The sequence below is a fragment of the Chelmon rostratus genome, chromosome 5, assembly GCF_017976325.1.
Source record: "Chelmon rostratus isolate fCheRos1 chromosome 5, fCheRos1.pri, whole genome shotgun sequence".
Classification (NCBI taxonomy): Eukaryota; Metazoa; Chordata; class Actinopteri; order Chaetodontiformes; family Chaetodontidae; genus Chelmon; species Chelmon rostratus.
This window is the reverse complement of record NC_055662.1, coordinates 5,340,700-5,362,502: the sequence shown is the minus strand read 5'-3', so window position 1 is coordinate 5,362,502 and position 21,803 is coordinate 5,340,700. Positions and strand designations below refer to the sequence as shown.

General features: G+C 45.1%; 1 protein-coding gene across 1 annotated transcript; it reads right to left on the bottom strand.

Moving 5' to 3' along the window:
* Positions 1-7,401: 7,401 nt before the first annotated feature.
* On the bottom strand, positions 7,402-12,015 carry zgc:65851 (uncharacterized protein LOC321113 homolog). Its single transcript, XM_041936547.1, has 4 exons — positions 11,269-12,015; positions 8,740-9,057; positions 8,376-8,500; positions 7,402-7,786 (listed from the first exon to the last, which is right to left on the bottom strand). The coding sequence occupies exons 1-4, from the start codon at positions 12,013-12,015 to the stop codon at positions 7,402-7,404; spliced, it is 1,575 nt and encodes a 524-aa protein (XP_041792481.1).
* Between the last annotated feature and the right edge of the window lie 9,788 nt (positions 12,016-21,803).

Below are 21,803 nucleotides of genomic sequence, written 5' to 3'. Positions count from 1 at the left end.
TGTCGGTCAAATGAAATGAGAAGCTTTTCTAAAAGATAACATAAGTCTTGGGATGTTTTTGACTAATTATACACAGTTCCAGATTTCAAACTGATACTGAAATTGGCCTGAGAAAGTTTGAAGTGTAATTTTTCTGTATGGCGCAATCTAGCTTCCTGTATGTTCCAGCTGAGCTCTTACTGCTGGACCGGTTATGAATTGAATTGGCAGGGTGAGCAGCAGAAACACATCTACCTGAACTGGTAGAGGCTGGCATGGGAGCGAGCAGCTCTGACCTGGATGTCCAGTGTCCAGAAGCCCAAGTCAAAAAGGAGGTATTATTTTGAAGAAATTATCGGTAATGTGTAGTTGGATTGTGGGTGACTTGACTAGCGATCAGAGTCCTCTGATGTCATGGGAGGTGTGGGCTATATTCATGTCATGTGTAATTGTAGATTATACAAAGACGGCATTAGTTGCATTAGTTTAGCCTATTCGTAGCTTATCCCTTCATTACAGCATATGAAAAAGCCTCCCTTTTCTGCCAGCTTTGTTTAAATGAGGCCTTTTCAAGTTTTATCATTGCTGTGGACAAACAATTTTTGTGTTTTACACTCATAGTCACTCATACTGTCAATATGATGACAGGCTGTATAATAACAACAACTTCACTTTTCCATTAACCTCCCCAACTAGCTACAGTACAAGTTACGCTTTTTTTAAATAAAACAACAAAAAGCTCCCTCCTCCACAAGACTTTAAGAATATGGTCATTGTACTTTTCATTTAAAAGAAAAAACATTGTAATATCTTATCTTAGAGGATAATTTATTAGACGAGTGTATGCCATTATTAGTTTAATGTAATCTATTTTCTGCCAGTCAAGATTCTCTGAAGACTAGATAGTGTAACTGAGGCTCTCCTGCTTGTAAAACTACATGTAATATGCACTTTTAACACCAAGTGGCAGCAAAAGCTCACCATAATTGTGTGTGTGTGTGTGTGTGTGAGTGTGTGTCAGCTCTGTGGCAGCAGCCAGCAGTTATAAATACTTAATGGCCCACCGCTGTTGCAGCACAAGTGAAAGCAGGGTGAGCAATGCAACCAAAATGCAACAGTTCAGTCGGATCTGACATCACACGACAGGCCGCTCACGTTTTCTACAGCCAGTGATGAAATGCATCAACAGGGCTGGATAACTGGAACCAGCACCAATGAAAGCGAGCGCGGTATTTAGGATCAGGTGATGAAGAGGATGTTTTCCTGCATCACACAAGTCTACAAACTAGTTGAAAATATTTTCAGTGAGATGCTGTCACTCCTCTGTACTGATTTGACTGTTTTTCTGTGATGCATACACTTTTTCAGCATACATTGCTAGTATTGTCTGTGGTGAACACAGCTTGTGCACACAGACTCATGACTCACCAGGCCTTCGCTGCATCATGGAGAAGAGATAAAATTAAACTGTGCAGATGAGGGTGAAAATCACAGATTACTGACTTAACAGAGTAAATAAAACTGTCACAAGACTCTTCTGTTCCCTTACTTTATCTATGCCAGCTTTTTTTTACTTTAATCTTCTTAAATCACATTAAAAGTATTTTTTATGTTGCTTCATGCTTCTTCAGTATCTTGTCATAATGCTTTTTATAAATTGCCTTTTAGTAAGGTGCTATACAATTAACCCTGCCTTGCCTTGAAAACTAAGCACATACAAAGAAAATCTGTGACTTGCTTCCATTAGACAGGCTGCAATTGCATTTTATTTGCATTCAGTTTTCTAGCTTTACTGGCAAGCTGACAAAACAAATGTGTTAGAACCAGTGATGTCTCACTTGACACGTTCCTTTAAGCTCTACTTTTCCATTGTCCCCATCGTTTGATTGCTGCTTTTGTGATTAATTACTTGAGAAAGAATACTTGTCAGTACTGCTGAATGATTAATTTCAATCATTTTGCATAACTGCCAGTATCACAAATATGTGTATTGGAATAGACCGACAGTGGGGGTAATGCTGTGTTTAAAGGTGTGCTCGTTCACTATCTGTCCTTGACGTTTTAGAACAAAAAAAAAGAAAGAAAAAAAAAAGAGCCATGACACAGCAGTTCTTCTAAAGCAACAATGGAAGAACATAGCATGACAACAAGAAACCCCACCACACACTCACATCTCCACCCACCCAAAGATTATGACTGCAGTGCTTTTGACTCTGTTCTGTGGGGGGCACTTCATCCTTGCTGCAGTGTGATTACTTGGACGTTGCTCAGCTGTGCTGCACAGCAGACTGCACATGTACACTGCCTCTGTGCAGAGTCCCGACATGCAAGAAGTGCCCTTTCTCGTGGCTCAAAGTTAGTCTGTTGTTTCTGCTCGCCCGGGCTCTGTGCGTTACAGGCAGCCAAAATTTTGGCTGGGTCTCCTCAGCAGCTCCTCCAGAACTGCAGGGCTCTGGGACATCTGCAATGCAGAAGTCTATATATAGCCATGGAGTTACAGGGAGAGAGAGAGAGGGAGAGAGGGAGGGAGAGAGACACAGACAGACAAAGAGACAGAAGGATTAAGAGAGACAGAGAGGAGGAGGATATGACAGAGAGAAACAATGAATGAAAAGAGTGAGTCTTGACCTGAAAATGAGCTGGAGAATATAGGCAGTACAGAATGCAGCTTTGTAGCCGCACGCTGACTTCACAGCTTATGAAAATTAAATTCCTCATCTGGGCAAATGCAAGCTATGAAACATTCAATTAACATAAGAAAGCTCCAGAAAAACACAACCACCAAAACAAGCGTAGTCTCTCCATGTCAGCAACAGCACTTTTAATGGCAAGGTCATAGTGTTTTACTCACTTAAAAGAGGAAATGTAATTACATGCTTGTGGACTCCCAGAAACAGGAACAGGGAAGGGTGGTTGTTAAATGCTGAGGTTGAGTATTTATTGCTCTGTCTCAAAGGGTCTCGGGAGGGTAGTGGAAGAGGAGGAAAGCAGTTCAATTATGTATGCGCCTCCACAACACCAGAATCTGCTGACAGCAGAGCTCGGCACGCACACGGCAGCGGCACGGCCGGATCAAGGACGACTCCGCCGTCCGGCCAGCAGCAGGCCAAGGGCCTGCAGAGCTGTGGGATTGATCGGGCCCTCGAATTTTCAATAAATATGCCCTCTGACACGCTCCCTGTCTGAATCTCCATCACAGAGAGGTCCATGCCGACTCATAACTCTCCTAGTGTCACTGTCGAAAGCTAGAGCATCAATCATGAGTCCAGCATGCAGGGAGAGGAAGGCTCGAGCCGCAGCAGGGTCTAACACAATGTGTTATTAAAGAAACCTCAGCTGTATTGATTTACGCGTGGCCAAATTATGAATTTGAATGAAATGTTATTCTCACCTTTGGAGTATATCTTGTTTGTTTAATCACTCATAAACTAAAAAGGTAAAAGCAACACATTGAGGTTAATCAGATTGTCATGACTATTTCTTGGCCAGCTAACCCTGATCCTTGCCTGGCAACCCCGTATTGACATGGGGTCTCCAAGAAATAGCACCCCCCCAACCCACTTTTGAGCCAGGCTACCTGTTTTGGCCTGTTTCACCTCTTCAGCTGCAGCCTGCAACTTCATATCTACAGGACAGACATTAAAGTGGTGCAGATTTTCTCATCACACTCTCAGCAAGAAAGTAAGTCATCTACTCTGTAGATACAGACGGACTGGTAGGTCCAACGTCTGACTGATCGTCCTGTAGAGAAAAGCATCGCAGCTCTTGTCCTTTACTTTGTTGTGTCACGTTGCATTTCGTCTTCCTGAACTCATGTGCTCATTTTCATCCAATACCTCAGTCAGTTTTTGATTGATTGTCTGTTAGTGCTGATAATGTTTTAGCCACTGTGCTGATTCTCCCTCCTACACACACACACACACACACAGAGAGAGAGAGAGAGAGACATATACGTCGGTGAGCAGGGAAACAAACAGTCTCAGGCTGTGATGGAGTTCTTGCTGGTGACAGCTGTGCTGGTGGGCCGGCGTTGGCAACTGCCATCCATCACAGCCGGCCCCATCTTTCACCTCTGGGTGAAGGCAGAGGCAGAGATGAGCTGATAGTAACGCCCAGCAGACATTTTGCAGCTCCACCCATTATTGAAAAGCCTCGCCTGCAGCCTGAAGGCTGAGCAGACAGGCAGGCTTGTGGCTGGAAGGAGACAGTTTCTATTACTTCTCTGTGGCTGAAAGTAAATAAGTGGACATGTCCTGCAGTAACAAATGCGGTCAAGTGTCTTTGAGTAAGGCGCATAACCATTAACTCTTCCAGACCTACATTAGTGGGAACTGATCCATCAGTAGACTTCCCGGAAGCCACTTTGACACCTCACAGAAGGAAAAGCATGAAGTTAATTAAACAAATTAAAAATAATAATAATAATCAAATTTAGTTCATCTGTTCTGGTCTTACAGCAGGCTCCAACACCAGTGATGACTTGGCCTCCCTACTGGCCAATATAATGGCGTGCAGTGTGAGGACCACCCCAGCAGTGTTTCCAGCTCCACACTATGTGGCAGCAGTTCCCTCACTCCCCACAGCAAGCTGGGCCTTGACCCTGCCCACTGTGGCAGTGTAAACACCCTAGCAGTATCTAAAACTCTGCAGCAGGCGTCACCCAAAGTGGCTGTACCACTCTGCCATTCGGGATGCATTAGACGCCACCCCATCAGTTTTTAAGCCCCAGCCCCTGCAGTGGCAGGATCCACCGCCAGCGAGTACCTGCACTGCCCCTTGCATTGTCTCAGCCCTGCCTCCAGCGGTGTTCCAACCCAGGCCCCTCCCCAGGCAGCATTTACACCTCCACTCCCTGCAGTGGTAGCAGGGTGGACTCAGATAATGGCACGAACTTCATAGGGTTGCATGAGTCAATGAGTCAACAGTGAAGCCGATCCATAACTGAAGACACACTGAAGCAAAGGAGGACATTTCAAAGTGAAACAATAAAAAACCATCACCATTAGCAACACATGTCAAAGCTTAGCCGGTGTGCTGTCTTCAACAGCTGAACGGAGATGTGCAGTTCAAGCGTGGTATTTAAAGGGAGGGAATGTAAGCGTCAACTGAGGTGTAAACAATGAAAGCGAGTGAAAGCACCTGAAGCAGTTGACATGTTTTTTAAAACGCACACGCTGGTTTTAGCAAATGTTTCAGCTGAAATGAGTTTGCTGAAGGCAACTGGAATCAGACTAAATGTGTTCGCTGAAAGCAGCTGCAGAGTCATTTGGAGGTTAAACAACATAACTGGAAATGTCAGAGGAAAATGTGTGGCGGCGAAAGCGGTTGTCGGGATGTCCGTTGAAGTGTCAGAGATGACGTGTGAGTAAAAGTGCTGAACTAATGAAAGTGTGACTGCCTTTCACCCAAAGGCATGCTGGGATAGGCTCCAGTATATGAATGGGTGGCTTCAGAGAAAGGAAGGATGCGAAGGTTCAACAGCAACAGGCAGCTGCTGGTATGAAGGAAGATGTCACATGATGAAGGAACGCAGGCTTTCATCTTATTTCATCACTTTTAGCAAAGCTTTTCAGCTGCAGTTTGATATTGTAAGAGGAATCTGTTCAACGATCCCACATACACACTTTATTTACAGCTATTTACTTCATACCTTACCCTTCCTGTTTGTTCGTTTTATAGACTGACTCACTTGACACTGGCTATTTTCACGCACAAATGTCAGGCCTAGTTCACGACATTAAAGACACAGCAATGTGGTGAAGGTTTGGTTAATAAATGTCTTTATTTGGCTTTGAGAGGAATATCACTGCATGAGATAGCAGCACGTACAGTCACAGTTGTATAGCAGAGGTCTGGAAAATGTCAGCTCTCCTCAGCCTCCCCAGAAACAAGTGGGATGCAGGTGAAAATATGTTTTATTTTAACTTTCAGTCATGGTTAAGGCAAGTTTTTTAATTGAACACACAACAAGCAAAAATCTATCCCATCCAGCAGATATTCAAGCTCCAAGAGTCAGGCCATGCATTCATGCCCGATGGTTGATTCATTTGTCAAAAAGAAAAGCTGAGGGGGTGAAATGAGGGCCAACAGTGAAAATCAAACCGTTCAGGGCAAAGTGATAGAAGGGGTTATGGTGAAAATAGCCCTTATATGCGTCTCTGTACCATATAGCCACGACCCCTGCGGCGTCTGCCCCACCTGCCACCTCCAGCCTGAGCTGAGGGCCGTCAGTGTCACCACCAGCTGCCTGACACCGACAGCCACGCTCACTTTCGCCTCGTCTCCTTTCTCTAGCAAAATGAAACAAAAGCATCACTACGTTTGTACGAGGGGACAGAAAAGCTGTTGGTTTTCTCTAAAGATGACAGAAATGAATGAAGATAAATAATAAACTCCGACAGGTGAGCTGGCTGATAAATCCTTTGACAAATGAATCAATCAAAGGGGGCATAATTAATATTCCCAAAAAATTATATATAGCGGCAATTTAAACTCTACATTTTCATTCCCAAAGATGCACTTCCTCACCGCTGCTGCACTCCTCCTTTCCAGCAACTGAAGATACCACCCGCCCCCCCCCAACACGTTTGTATATACAGTTTTTCCGAGTTGCCATTATTGCCGTGCTGTGACACTGCAGTGATTTGAAGAGAATGGAAGAGGGGCTTGAATGGACTTGAGCGGTACATTTCATTTTGTCGTGGTGGGATGGGATGCAGTGGAATGGGGTGGAAGAAAGAGGGGAGTGGAAGGCATTCACCCGCCGTGGGAAATGTGGGGTTGGACTCACGGTTCGACTAGAAGCAGTTCTTCCTCCAAACGTTCCTGTGCAACAAGCCCACATTAAGGAATGCGCTGGTCGAGCTTCGGCCTGTGATCAAATCTTTTCCCTACACTACTCCCCAACTTTTATATGTAAAAATCAAATAGCACCGTAAAAGTTGGCCTGGCTGTTACTCATGCTCCAAGATCTGTGCGTTAATCCTGAAGTCTGTGTGCTGACAGTGTTTTGATTGCTCTTACTGTGGATGTTGATCATTAATGGCACCTTTAGTGTCGCTCATATGAACTTCAAAATCTTTGTGACATCATGCTAGCTTTCTGCACAGCCCTCTGCTCGTATGTGATGTAAAATCATGGCACCCGCTGTGGAGTGTGGGAATGATTTAAACTCTCCTGCCGTCGTAGAGCTCCTCCTCCATCCAGTAAAGTTGGTACTAATCTCTCCTGACTTACAGAGCAAACAGAGACAGAAAAACACGGAAGATGTGAGGCATCTGGAGTGTGCAGAAATGTGTGTGTGTGTGTGTGTGTGTGTGTGAGTGTGTGAGACAGGGATGATGTGAACAGGAACCAGATCCATAGACGTGTTTGGTGTGATGAAGAATTATTGATAATGATGAAGATGATGACACAAGCAGTTTAGCTCTTGCTATTCTTGCCGGTGGGGCTTTCCTTCTTCTTCTCCTTCTCCTTCTCCTCCTTCTCCTTCGGCTTCTCCCCCTCTTCCTCCTCCTCCTCCTCCTCCTCTTCCTCCTCCTCTCCCTCTCCCTCGCCCTCTTCCTGGTCATCTCCCTCCTCTCCCTCCTCTCCCTCTTCTCCCTCCTCGCCCTCCTCCTCATTCTCCTCTCCCTCCTCCTCCTCTTCTTCCGCCTCCTCTTCCTCCTCCTCAGGCTTGGCTCCGGACTTCCTGTAGGCTCCGAGGGTGTAGGTGCGGGCGGACATGTAGGAGAAGCCGGGGTAGCCGGACTGGACCATGGCTCCGCCGACGGAGCTGAGGCGGCACTCCTCGCCTTCCAGCAGCTTCCTGCAGAGACAGAGAGACCGGGACGAGGACAAGCGATAATGCCTCCTCTAGTCTGGTTTCGTTTCTATTATTATCTCAGCGTATCCCTCCAGAGGGATCTGATGTCACTGGAGTATCAGTGGCAACACCTCCGCTGTCTATTTGGGTATATTTGCCCAGAACATTATCACACTCGCTGAGGTAGATTGTAAGGTTTCACGCTCACTTCCGTCCATCTATCTTATTACAGTGTTACATGTAACAATGGTGCCTGGCTCTAATCAAACCGGCCACATTGTGGTAATATACGATGCTTCTTAACAAGCTCCACAGGAGTTTAATTCTAAGAAAGCTGGAAATAGATGTGGGAGTGGAAGTCCTGACTGAATTTTTCAACACACTGGTAAAGATAATATCAGCTTCTTGTCCCTGTCTCGGTAGCTGAATGGATACAGTGCATGCATGGTCGTTTTCTTCATGTGAATATTTTAAACCAGCAAAGGATGAGGCCTCATACTGCGCAATGTAAAAGCTAACAAATAAATCCCTAATAGTTCCATCTCCCAAACTGACGACTGTATCACTGCTTTACTTTTGTCATGTGGCCCACCTGTAGGCGGCGATCTCAATGTCCAGCGCCATCTTGACGTTCAGCAGGTCCTGGTATTCACGCAGGTGACGGGACATTTCCCCTTTGGTGCTGCGCAGGGCAGCCTCCAGCTGCTGAATGGTATCCTACACACACACACACACAGAGATTTTCACTTTTGCCTTGTCACACTGAACAAGGAGTCCTCATTTTTGATATTAAAGTGATTCATACTGTAATCACAGGTGGTGTCCTTCATCAGTGTCCACCATGCAGAGTGCCTTTGAGACCTAAACTGATGTGTTTCCCATCTCATTGAGACTTAAATAAACCTTAATGAAAATGTAAAACCAAATAAAATAATTCCGATATCTCGTTTACTTACCTGCATAGCTCCGATTTCATTGTTATGGCGATCCTCCATCTCGGCAATCTGCCTTTCCAGAGCCTCGTTGTGGCCCCTGAGGGCCTCGATCTCCAGGGTGCGGGCCTGCACCTGCCTGCGGTACTCGCTCAGCTCCTCCTTTGAATGCTTGATGGCGTCCTGGTTGCGGGCCGCCGCCTCGGTCACGCTGGCAAACTTGGAGCGGTACCACTCCTCTGCCTGGCTCTGGTTCCTGGCCGACAGGTTCTCATACTGAGCCCGAATGTCCTTCAGGGCGGCGGTCAGGTCGGGTTTGGTCATGTCCATCTCCACAGACACCTGAAGGTAGGAGAGGGACAACATGGGAAGGTGGTTTTAATATGAGTTTGCTTTTTGTCATCTATTAATAATGATAATAAAAACTATAATACAAATTTAGACACAATAATCTTAATATTTTCAAAGAATGCACACTGTATGCATGTGAGTACACTTTGGAAAACTGCATAATTGTTCAGTTATTCAGTTTAAATGCTTTATTGTTCTTCTTTGCTTACTACTTATGAATTATTTGAGTCATTTAAGTTGATTCCACCCTGATAAACTATGTTAATCTTTATAATGAAACATCTAATTTGCCAACATGAGCGACTGACGTTTAGAGAGGAGTAATGGGCAGGGAAAGTCAGAAAAGCAGGCTGGTGACTAGGAAGAATCCCTGAGCCCTTTAGTGCTCCTCTGTTGAGCAGTTCACTTCATTCGTGTCTGTTCTTTGAACAGCAGTGACTGTGTTCACCATGGATGAAAAGCATTTCAATCCAGCCTGATGAAAACAGTGACTGAACGGTGTTGCTGGAATCTCAGGAATATTTCTTTATATATTAATCACACCATGCAAACTCGAAATCAACCCAAATAAACTCATAATCTAACTGCATGAAATGAGATATATGAAAGGCCTGTAGCCATGTTCAATGCACACTCTTTTTCTGAGCTCTAGTTAGTCTGTGTTTGTTCTGGTGACATATGCACATATGTATAAGGTAAGCAGGGTGTGGATGAGCTGAGTTGCAGTCCAGTGAGGTGGACTGCAACTCAGGACTGATGAATCGACTGCTGACTCAGACTTCTCAGCCTCAGAAAGCTGTGCTGTCAATAGCTTACATGGCAACAATATTCCCCGCAGGGAGGAAGAGAAACCCTGGAGAAATCTACCCAGCAACCGTCACTCAGCTGCATGACTTGGCTGCTCAATACGACTGCACGTTAAATGAATGGATTTCTGCTGAAAGTTGCGATGAAAGTTGCTGCTTATTCACTTCAGTGTCTCTGCTTTTCCTGTCTTTCGTCGGCTCCATCTGCAACATGATGAGCCCGTGCAGAACATCTCCGTTCAAAGAGCGCACACCTCCTGCAGGATCGATGTTCAGGTTGCCCAGAACGTAAACAAACGGAAACTTTTTTTTTTTTTTTTTTTTTTTTTTTTTTTTTTTTTACTGTGACAGTCATTTCCAGTGTGTGCTGCTGTTAAAACAGCTCATCCTGAAATGTGCATGAAATCATTTGCTGGTGCCTCACAGGGTCGGTCCTGCCTGCTGCCCCTGGGGACGACCACACCCCTGGATTATGCGCTAGGTTATTCCTCCGCATTTTTCTCCCTCCTCCCTCCTCCCCCCTCCTCCCCCTTTGCTCACCCCCTGGAATGAAAACACCGCCGTTATCAACCAAATATTAACGAGCTAATAGCGGGGCTTACAGAAGCCTGCCATAAGTTTGTGATGACCTTGGTGCACTCATCATATCTATATTTGAAGAGGCCCCTGTCACATAATAGACCCACGTGACATCCCCATAGTTTAACCACAGACATTTAACAAAGCTGTTAAAAGTAACAGTCGCACTCTTTCATCCTAAACATCTTTTGAAAGTTTGCAAGGGGGTGTGAGGAGGCGCGCGGGACGCTGCAGCGACGCACGAGAGGCCGGATTAGTGGGAGGAGGAGGGAGGGACAGCGCGTGGTGCTGAAACGGAACTGCAGTGCCATCAATTATCCAGTGCGCAGTATTCAGTCTGAGGAGGAGGCAGCGTGTCGCTCATACAGTAAACCGGCCCGAGAGCGCTGTTATACTTTCAAACTGGAACTCTGTTGTTGTAGCAGAATTTTAAAGTCCTGGACTACAGCTCAACAGTTGTAGTGGACCTTCGCACTTGACTTGTACGTATTGTTTGTATAGTATTTATAATAGAAAATTTGTAATAAATCAATAATTCTATCTTGTGAATCCATGATATGGCATATTAAACTATATGAATATTAAAGTCCTGTGAAGCCACATCAGGTTTGATACGGTCACTGTGAAGTCAGGTCACATGTTGGCTTTTGGTCAGTGATGTGTGGATGTGAGGATGGCTACTGAGGAATATTGGAGCGTTAGTGGCATCGTGACACTGAAAACTAGATGTTGTTAATAAATCTGACAAGTGGCCCCAGCGCCACCTGTCAGCGTGCGGACCTCCGGGTCGTCAGAACACGGTGGGTGGGGTGTGTACCTGTGTGGCCTGCAGAGACGTCTGCAGCTCCTGCAGCTCTTCCTCGTGAACTTTCCTGAGGAAGGCGATCTCGTCCAGCAGCGACTCCACTTTCTTCTCCAGCTCCAGGCGCGCCAGGGTGGCGTCGTCCACGTCCTTCCGGTAGCCCTTCAGGATGTTCTCCGCCTCCTCGCGCAGCCTGGTCTCCTCCTCCAGCTTCTCCCTCACGCGCTCCAGCGTGTCGTTCATCTGCACGCAGTCCAGGTGCATCTGGCTCTTCTCGTGCGTCAGCTCCTCCACGCGCGCCCGCAGCTCGCGGATCTCCTGCTCGTACAGCTCGTGCAGGCGGGAGGGCTCGTTGTTGCGCTGCCGCAGCATCATGACCTCCGCCTCCAGGACTTTGTTCTGCTGCTCCAGGTTGTGCACTTTCTCAATGAAAGACACGAAGCGGTCGTTGAGGCCCTGCAGCTGCTCCTTCTCGTTGGTGCGGATGATCTTGAGCTCGTTGGTGACCGCGGTGGACTGGGCCAGGTCCATCCCGGAGTCCGGCATGGCGGAGAAGAGGCGGCCGGGCGCCGCTGTCCTGCGGTAGGTGGTGGAGGACATCACGGAGGGGGAACCGTAGGTGCGATGGCTGCTGCGGTATCCCGCAGGGTGCAGGCGGGACGGGCTGCTGCTGCTGCCCAGACCCACGCGGCCGGACCGGGGCGCATCTCCAAAGATCTTCCGATAAGAGCTGCTGCTGTAAATGTCGCTGGAGTAACTCATGTTTCCTTTACCTTGCTGGTGTCCGGTCCCACTGCTCTGCACGGTAGAGAGAGTGTGTGTGTGGAGTTTAGGAGAGTGTGAGGGTGAGTGTGTGTGAGAGAGAGAGAGAGAAAAAGTGAGATGCGAGTGATGTCTGGCCAGGACAGGTGCTTATATAGCGAAGGCGCCGGCGCATCATTTGACGCAGGGACAACAGAAGATGAGGGGAAACCTGCAAGCTTTTGCAGAACGCCTCCACCCTCTGGGGAGACACAAATTCACTCATGCGGCTCCTCTTTTCTGCCTTGTAGCTCAGGCATCAACACACAGCTGCTCTAAGTGAACATCACGTTTTGTAAAGGGGCTTTATTATAGCCTGTTTGACCTGGCAGCTTATATGTCTGATGATCTTCACTTTTCACTTTTTCAACTTCTGAACTCACGTTTATCCTTTCATGACCAGACTTAATAGCATGGAAATAATGTCCCATCATGATAAAATCACACTTTCCCTTTAGGTATTATCCCACTGGACTGTCTCACGTTACCTTAGTCCATACTGTCCACTGTCATTGCAGTTTTTCTGCTGTCCCAGCAGAATGGTAAACAGGATCGATGTATGTGCGCCACAGTGTGTTTTGGTGCTGCAGTCTCTATCCAGCCCCCCCCCCCCCACCACCACCACCACCACCACCACCCCCACCCCCGACCTCCGCAATATCCGAACACGGGCTGTGACTCATTACAGTGCCCTGATTCTGGCATTCCCACACCATCGAGTCTCATTTACAGCCCTTGAACCTGGAAACATCAGTGATGGATTGGTCACTTATAACAGCTAACGGTCATCATCATCATCATCATCATCATCATATTGCATCACAACAAAAACACGTCATTACATAAATTACTTTTTTTTTCATTCATAAACACTGCAGTCCTCATCATAAGTCACCCCCTGCCCCCCACATACATTCTATAGGTTGATCCCTCGGTGGGTTTACATTGTATACTAATGTATAAGCTGCACAGAGTGAACGGTCACCACAGCAGCCTTCAGTCACCGCTGGTAAAAAGTCACGTCTGGCCTGCGTTAAGGTGCTGCGCAGAGCTGTCGCTGGCCTTGGTCCTGATCCAAGCTGGAACCAGGAGAAGGGCAACGCCCCTGCAAAGGAGAGAGCACCCACCCACACAGGACTGCAGCCTCACCACCTCCAAACACCACACAAGACGCCGCCTGTGGCCCCGTTCACACTGCCAGTCTGGCAAACAGCCCAAACAGTGAAAACGTGCAGCCACTGCCAAGTCATCCTAAACCTTGGATCACTTGTGATTACATTACTTTTAAACTAGGAATGAACATACGGTTAAGGGAAAGATATCTGAATATAAAAGTGGACAATTGTTTTGCACTGCAAATAGAGTAGTTTTATTGATTCCAGAAGTCACTTACTTTATTTGGCCCTCGGCCAGCATATTTTTATTATATTATTATAAAATATTTGCACAGCAACAGCATATCCAATCACGAGATCAGTCTTCAAAACAAATGTTTTTAAAATATTCGTCATCATGTGTGAGATAGTGTATCTGCAGTTCATTCAGTGCAGATCAGTTAATTTCTCTTTGTTGAAGAGTCAGTTTCAGGTCGTCCAATAGATAGATAGATAGATAGATAGATAGATAGATAGATAGATAGATAGATAGATAGATAGATGACACTGGAAAGTCGTTTGATCTTTACTTACAGCTGTTAACCACTAGGGGGTGCTAAAGCACCAGTGGTGCTTCACATGTCCAGCAGACTTGAGCTGATGCTGAGCACGTGTAAACAAGCAGCACACCCTCCCTCTTATTAACAGTACCACTTTGATGTTATAACTTCACTGGCATCGCTGCCTTCACTTGCACATAGACTCAGTCGCCAGTTTATTAGATACACATTGCCAAAACTAATGAGGTCTAATACAGCAGTCCTGCAGTAAGACCTGCATTCAGAAGGCTTTAACGTTAAGCTTTTTCAGTGGGTTTTAGAGAGGTGTTGATTCAACTGCATGGCCATTTTGGAGGATGACAGGGATTTCTAGTATTTTGTGAAACCTGCTTTTTGAGAATGAATCAATGAGAGTAAGCTGAGTAACAGGAAAAGCTCTCTATATAATGTAATACAGTTCAACAGCACCACAAGCGACCTCCTCCTAAATGATCAGACAGTTAAATCAACACCTCCTAATACAGTTTTGAAAAAAATGTCTTGTATTTAGCTAGATTAGTTTAAGATAGGTGTACCAATCAACTGGCAACTGAGTGTATAATTGTGCAAATGATGGTGGATATAACAAGCAGCATGCATGTAAGCCTGCCAAGCAGCGACCTGCAGGTCTGTTAAAGAAAGCCAGGATCTAGTGGTCAGGGCTTCAAGGTCACTCATTCTAGTCAGTGGGCAGCACTGACCATATCCTAAAAACACACCACACAATGACAGCTAACTCCTTACACCTCATGCTTCAGCTTTACAGCGAGCTGGAAAAACTCGGTGCACCACACACAAGATTACAGCTCAGTCCATCAAGGCTGAGAAACCATCAGTGAATACACACTCATACAGACAGGCTGTGGGTTCTGCGTGTGTGTGTGTGTCTGTGTGTGTGTGTGTGTGTGTGTGTGTGAGAGAGAGAGAGAGAGAGAGAGAGAGAGAGGGAGCTTGTAGAGTTTTACCTTGGCTGCCCTGTGGTTGGGAACAAAAGAGCCTATTTGAGAGGGAGGATGCCAGTGACTCAGCAGGAAATAACAGGTAGCCAGACATGATCTCTATCATTATGTATCTAGCTCAGCCTCCCTGTGCCCCTATAGTTACTAAACGCCACCTTTAATTTATTCTGCTGAAACCATCACGTCAGTCAGTAGCTAAAGTGATACATGCCAATGCATCAAGTATTCATTCACTCAGTCAACTGATGCATCCCATCAGCTGTAATGCCAAACTGCAGGTTTGCTGCAGTATCATAAAGTGGCTTTCAGTTCAGTGTACAGGTGCAATGTGCACTGTTTTTGCATCAATAAACAACTACCACATTAATGCCGAGACAACAGTGTAATGACTGTAAACAAACAAGCTCACAGTTGGCAGCCTCGAGCAGTCCCTACATCACCTTTTGCATGCAGATAGTTCCACCGGTGGGATTTCAGAGGGAATGTGTGTTTTACGCCAAACGGCAGGAAGAGGGCGCTGTTCTTCCAGCAGAAACAGAAAGGAAGCTGTCAGGGTTTGTGGCAATGACACAGAGACAGCACAAGGCCATACAGATTTTTTTAACAGCAGACATTTTGATATGTCATTGTAGGAAAGGCACAGGCATGTTGGCTACACTCCCTTTATCAGTCCGATTCAGGGCCTGTATTGTGCATACAGGTTCACCAGCATGGCTTCCTGGGCCACTGAAATGGAACAGAGCCATCTTAAAGTTATTTGTTACACCTATGAAAAAGCCCTGTGGGGCAAGTAGCAATATCATTTTTGTTTCAAGCACAGAGAGAAAACCTTTATTAAGCGATGGCACAGTATTTACCCTGGCCAGGTGGAAGATTGTGATATCCACTATTTTCAATTCTGGTCTCATTGGTTCACAGTTATTATGTAACTAATTTCACAACCATTTCTCAGATGTTAAAAAGGATAATTCGACATTCTGGGAAATATTCTTTTTGCTTCGTGCCAAGAGTTAAGAAAACTGATTCCACTCTCAGATCTGTCTATGAGGCTACAACCAGCAGCCAATTAGTTTATCTTAGCATAAAGACTGTGAGGACAGCGAGCCCGGCTCGTTCCAAAACTAACCCACCTACTAGCATCTCTAAAGATCCCTTTTTAACATGTTATGATTTGTATTTAATCGGTACAAAAACCTAACTGTAACAGCGACAAATTGTGAGTGACCATTTGTTGGTGGAGTATGAGGTTGTCATGCAAACAGTAAAGACTTGCAAGTCATTGCCCCCAGCTGAGAAATAGTCTGTACATAATCTAGAATATGCTTAATGCATGTATAATGCAGAATACTACTTTAAAATACTATGAATAGCGTCTGTTGGCAGGGAATGAGACATACAAAGTCCCTCATTCTGCATATACCATGTGCTGTGGGTGGGGAAAGAAAACAGTTTATTTACCCTGTCAAACATAGTGACGCTCCCTCCACCAGCCTGCTACTCTAACATGTCTCCTTCTGCTGTCCCAACCACTGCTGCTGCCAACACGGCCACACTGTCCTCACTGTGGTTCCACCTAATAGACATGTAAACAGTGCAAACACTGGAAGGCCAGTGCTCTTCAGCCAGGATTGATCAGAAGTAGGTTTACAACTATACTATCATGGCTCAGTCACCTCTGTCCCCCTCTGTTCATGATTGATTACATATTTGTGAACATTGTACACCAAACATCCAAGTGAGTCTTTAGTGATGCTGTGACGATGGATTTAGATGATGTCGACCATATATTTAAATCACTGTATGGTATTATTTTCTCTCCATGTATAATGGCATCTAATAACTCAGATATTCCCAGATCCCCGTGGAGGCCCCAGCACAAAGCACTCTCCAGCAGCCCTGCTCCTTTGAAACTCCTTTCCCTTTGGTGCTTTGATATGCCAGGTGTTACTCACGAGCGCTAAGCAAGGCTTTCTGTGAAGAGCTTTACTAGGTGTCACGTACAGGCCACTCATCTCCCTCGCTTTTGTTCTGTCTTAGATGCACTGATCCTGTCTGATGTGCACTCCTCACTCCGGTCCCCCGGGACCCCTCTTTCCCACATGCAGACCAGCTCCTCCATCTGTTTGCATACGCGCGCACGCATATGCAAAGCACGCTCAAATCTCTGCTGATCTGAGCCGTCAGCCGTGATGGAGGATGATCATGTGAGGCTGTTGTCACTCAGCCACTTCCTGCACTGACATCGTGATCACACACGGAGCCGCACTGTGTCTGCCTGCTGCAGATCTGTGCAGGTGATGAAATCCAGCGAGGCTCGGATAGATTCATTCACTCTGGATGGAAATTGTCTCACTGAATGGTGAACGAGGATACGTAACTTTGACACTTGCCATCCACTCTTTGCTGATCTTTTTCATTCACTTTCCAGAAAGACACTGTGATCCACCATCAAAATGATGGCTGATACAGTTTGACTGAATACACATACACTGTATAGTAAATGCATGTAAAAAGCTAATGACTACTTAACTGGAGAGTTTTTGTGTTCCATAGTCCAACGATATATGCCAGCATTAGTGCCCTAATGGTGGCAAGTTTTAATTTAGCATGATTCATTATATTATAGAGATTACAGTAGATTACAATGAACAAAACGGACAGGAACTTTTACACCTGCATAATCTGCATATTTTCTGAGATTGCTATTGCTTTTTTAAACATACTGTGCTTGTACAACAGCCTCAGACCAGCAATGGCAATGCAGCATTACACACATTGTACCTGGCTAATAAAACCGGTGATGCTAAGTCAACAAACACTTCAGTCAAATATAAAATATAAAGAAGCGTGTCGCATATCTTAACCTCAGTTTTCCTGTGAAAACAGCAGGTGAGTCTTTTGTCTCATGCAAATTGCAATGGATCGAGCAGATCCTGATCAGATTTAGGGCAATGCAATTTGCATATGTTAATAGATACTTTACTTAATTATCAGCACAAGCATCTCATGGGTAAAAAAACTCATGCAAGGTTTTTATTTATACATGAATTAATACAATCCAACCAAGTCCACTTTTAATCTTGATGCTGGTATGGTGAAATGGGTACTGGGCTTTTTAACATTTGCGCCCAAGGCAGGCTGTCATCCACATGCTCACCCCAGCGGCGTGTCCTGGCCCCATTATGGTATGTTCTATAAACTTAACACTGTCTAAATCAGTGTGCTGCAGGATGGAGAGGTCGATCCTGGGCCAGTTGTGGTAAACCTTGTGGAGTAGTGTGACAACCACTGCCTGCAGCTAAATGTTCACAAAACAAAAGAAATGGCCATCAACTTCAGGAAAACCTCCCTGACTGTAACTAAGGGCTGACTTGTTCAGAGTTTCAAGCACCTGGAGACAGAGATAGACAAGAACTTGAAGTGTGAGCTCAACTCATCTGCAATCTGCAGACAGTGCCTGCAGAGGCTGCACAGACTGAATATCTTTACTGTGAAACACACTCTGATGGCCTTATTTTACAGATCCTTTAAATCCACTTAACTTTTTGTCGGATTTCTTGATACTGTATGTGAACCTCACAGTGCAAAACAACGTTTTGTCCAACATTGTTAAAGCAGTTTGCAATTTAATTGGCACTTGGAAGTTTTCTTTTGCAGATATGACAGGCAGGTTTTGGGCAGCTCTGACTATCCACTCTTGAAGGAATTTGTTCGTCTCCTTTTCTGGGCAGAGATGCAGCCCCCCAGGGTAAAAAGCGATAGGTTTAAATTTTCCTTTGTTTCAAATGCAATAAATGCGCTTCATTTGAACTAAACCTTGACTGCACTGCTTAGTAGCACATTATTATGGCTTTGTCTGTAAAACCCAAAGATGTTCATGTAGGAACAGTAGTAGTCATTAGTTATGAGAAACATTCAGATAATTTTGTTGACAATGAAGGTCAATAAAGGTTGATCCTTTTAATTAAATAAAGTAGTACTGATTGATTTTTTTTTGGCCCCCTGGGGGCAGCACAACAACCTATAAACACAACAATGACATCGACAAACACTGAGCAACATTAGCAGCCATTCAGTGGCATATATTTCCAACCATCCAACTGATGAAAGTCCAATATTTACACTTTTAGCTCTGTTTTTGGTCATCACCAGCCAAAGACACAAATATGTGACCTTAGCTGCTGATCCTCCACTACGTTGAGCATAGCTGCTAACTGCTGCTGCTGTTTGGTGCTGAGCAGGCAGGCAGTTTATCTGAGCTTCTTTTTTTCCAGAAACAGCTGCAGGCTGCAGATGGAGAACAAGGTCGACGACAGCAGTGGGAGGACACCGAAACTGTCAAGCTGCTGGCTGTAAAACCAAAATAATGAGCTAAAAGCAGGGGCGCTGCCAAGGTGGGGCCGAGGGGGTCAAAGGGGCCACCGTTCAGAGGTTAGAGGTGCAAAAATTATTTCGTGTTCAGTGGGGAGACAAAATTTAACAACTTTTCGATCCACTGGGCTTACAGTCAAATCATACTGTAATACTAAATTAATAACAACTTTTTATGCTTCTCTGGGGGGTGTTTTTGATCTATAATCCCAAACCAGAGGACTGAAGATCTCTTAAATTGTCTTTTAGACTGGTGAAAACAACCACGTGATGACCCAGAGCATGTACACCATGATCATGGACATTTTGTCATGGCAGGAAAAACACAGTTGTAAGTAATGGGAATAATAATAACGGCTCTAGTCTGTTCCATTAAATGTTGTAGTAAGCCATACCAGTGAGGCAGCATGCGCAATACCAAAACCTAAATGCAGTGCAGTCATCGTTCAGGCTATTGGCTCCACCTGTGCTTATCTTGCTATATGTATATATAAAAATGTGTCCCATGAAATATCAACTGCAGACTGCAGGTGACCAGGAGATAAACAACGATGAAGTTAAACAATAAAACAGCCTCCTATCGTACAATAATCATGAGTGTGGGGAGAGTCGGGGAGTGGGGGGGGGTCGGTCATTATGTGCTCTCCACTGGTGACATAATGCCGAGAAGTGATTGAATCACTATGCACTAACTCAATTGCTCCCAAGGGCTTGGTTTTGTTGTGTGTTTCCATGGCACAAGTCGTTCGCAGTTTGATTGTGGCGGGTGCGTTCCCTGCGCTGGGTGTCTAAATGCAAGCCTGTTTGTTGGCAGGTGTGTACGCGCACGATTGGTCAGGCCATCCCGGGAGGCGAAGGTCAAAGTAAGCTGGGTGTGCAGGTCACGGATAAGCTGCTGGATTTGACTAATCTGACAAGGGAGGACGTGGTGAGGTGGGTCGGCGGGCCTATGACTCTGACACACACCCGCAAACAAACACGCTTACACAACTCCGTCAATAACATTTCTATCCACACACCAGCAGGTAGGTTATGTCAATACACTCAGCTGGAGCGTGTTGTGCTTGGCTCAGGCTAAGCTGCATTGCAGTGTGTGTCTCGTGTTTCATGTGCGGATTAAACATAAGGTGTGTCTCTTGGATGCTTTTTAAGTGTTTTTCACTAGATAGATAGATAGATAGATAGATAGATAGATAGATAGATAGATAGATAGATAGATAGATAGATAGATAGATAGAGAAACTGTATCTACTTCTTTGTGAGATGAGTCTCGACACTGCAGGAAAGGACATCAGGTCATCACAACAATTCACCCCAGAGTGTCCAGAGTGTGTACACACACTTTAGTCAGGCATACAGAGACTGTCCTCTCCTCTTCATGTGCTGAACCTCTCTCAAGACTTTCCTTGACAGCCGTGACCCTGCTGCACCTCCCCAACCGCAGAGTGGACTCATTCTCATGACCTCGTCACTGCACTGCGTGCAGGACTACAGCTCGGTCAGACAGCTCTGCTCTCAGCTATGGTTCCCACAGGGCCTCTATCCATTATGTTATATATACGATATATTCCTATATACTACAGACACACATTGTTGATATCTTTCAACTGAGCTGAGAGTTTTAATATGGAGCATCTTAACAGGAAATTGAGTGTTTGATTTGCTTTTTTTTGACAGGCTTTTTTACTCATGTCTATGCACGTGTGCTACAAGACTGCATTTAAAGGCCTTCTATGAACCAGTCGTGGCCCAAATTTCTGGCTTGTGAAACGTTTTGGCCTTTTAAAATGAAGCAAGGCCAACTTGCGATCCATCGCCAGCAGTTCTTTACATCTATTTGTTATGAGCAAGTCAGCTGAAGTATTTTTCCCAGAGCCTGTGGCACCAGCTGTCTGTATGTTCAAACTTTGAACCACCCTAGTTGTTTCACTGATTAATCTAATGATGACACATTGGCAATAAAGATGACGCGATATGGAAGATGGTCAACACATCTGACATGACACTTGACTGTAATGCTGTTTAATAATGATCCAAAGAAATTACATCTGACCAACGTCTCAAATGACAAAATGTTTTGCCTGTAATGTCAGACTATGACCTGATAATGATGACCTGATCCATGACTGGATGACTCCCGCTCATTTTAAACTGCATGAATGCTAACTCTCTGACACATACATTATTTCTCCATGCATGCACATATTGATAAAACTTAAGAATACTTTGACTGTGAAAGGATATAATCCCCCCCAGCTAAAACTTTAAACTTTTGGAATTTATGCTACATCTATTGATGCTAGTGTGACTTCCTGTGTAGATAGTTGATTGCTTTTTATTGGATGATTGTAGAGATGTTGTCTAGCAACCGATACACACAGTACCAATGTCTTTAGTAGTCAGACATCCCTAATGATTTAGATAGTTGGAACTGAGGAAGGACACACGGTTGGGAGATGCTGGTATAAACAGCCAGACTAGTGTTAATCAATTGTACACTATTGTATTCATCAGATCACAACTCCAGCTGCCATCGGTCAAAGACAATTAACAGCTGAACAGATTTATTTGCTTACTTTACAATGAAACAAAAGACACCAAATGTCTGGTGCATTTAGGTGTAGATGCAAATGATTACCAGTCCAAGACCTACAATATACTGGAATAGTATTGGAGCTAGTACGGCGTTACAGGGCTGCTCATGGTGGAAACAGTCTTTTCCTATA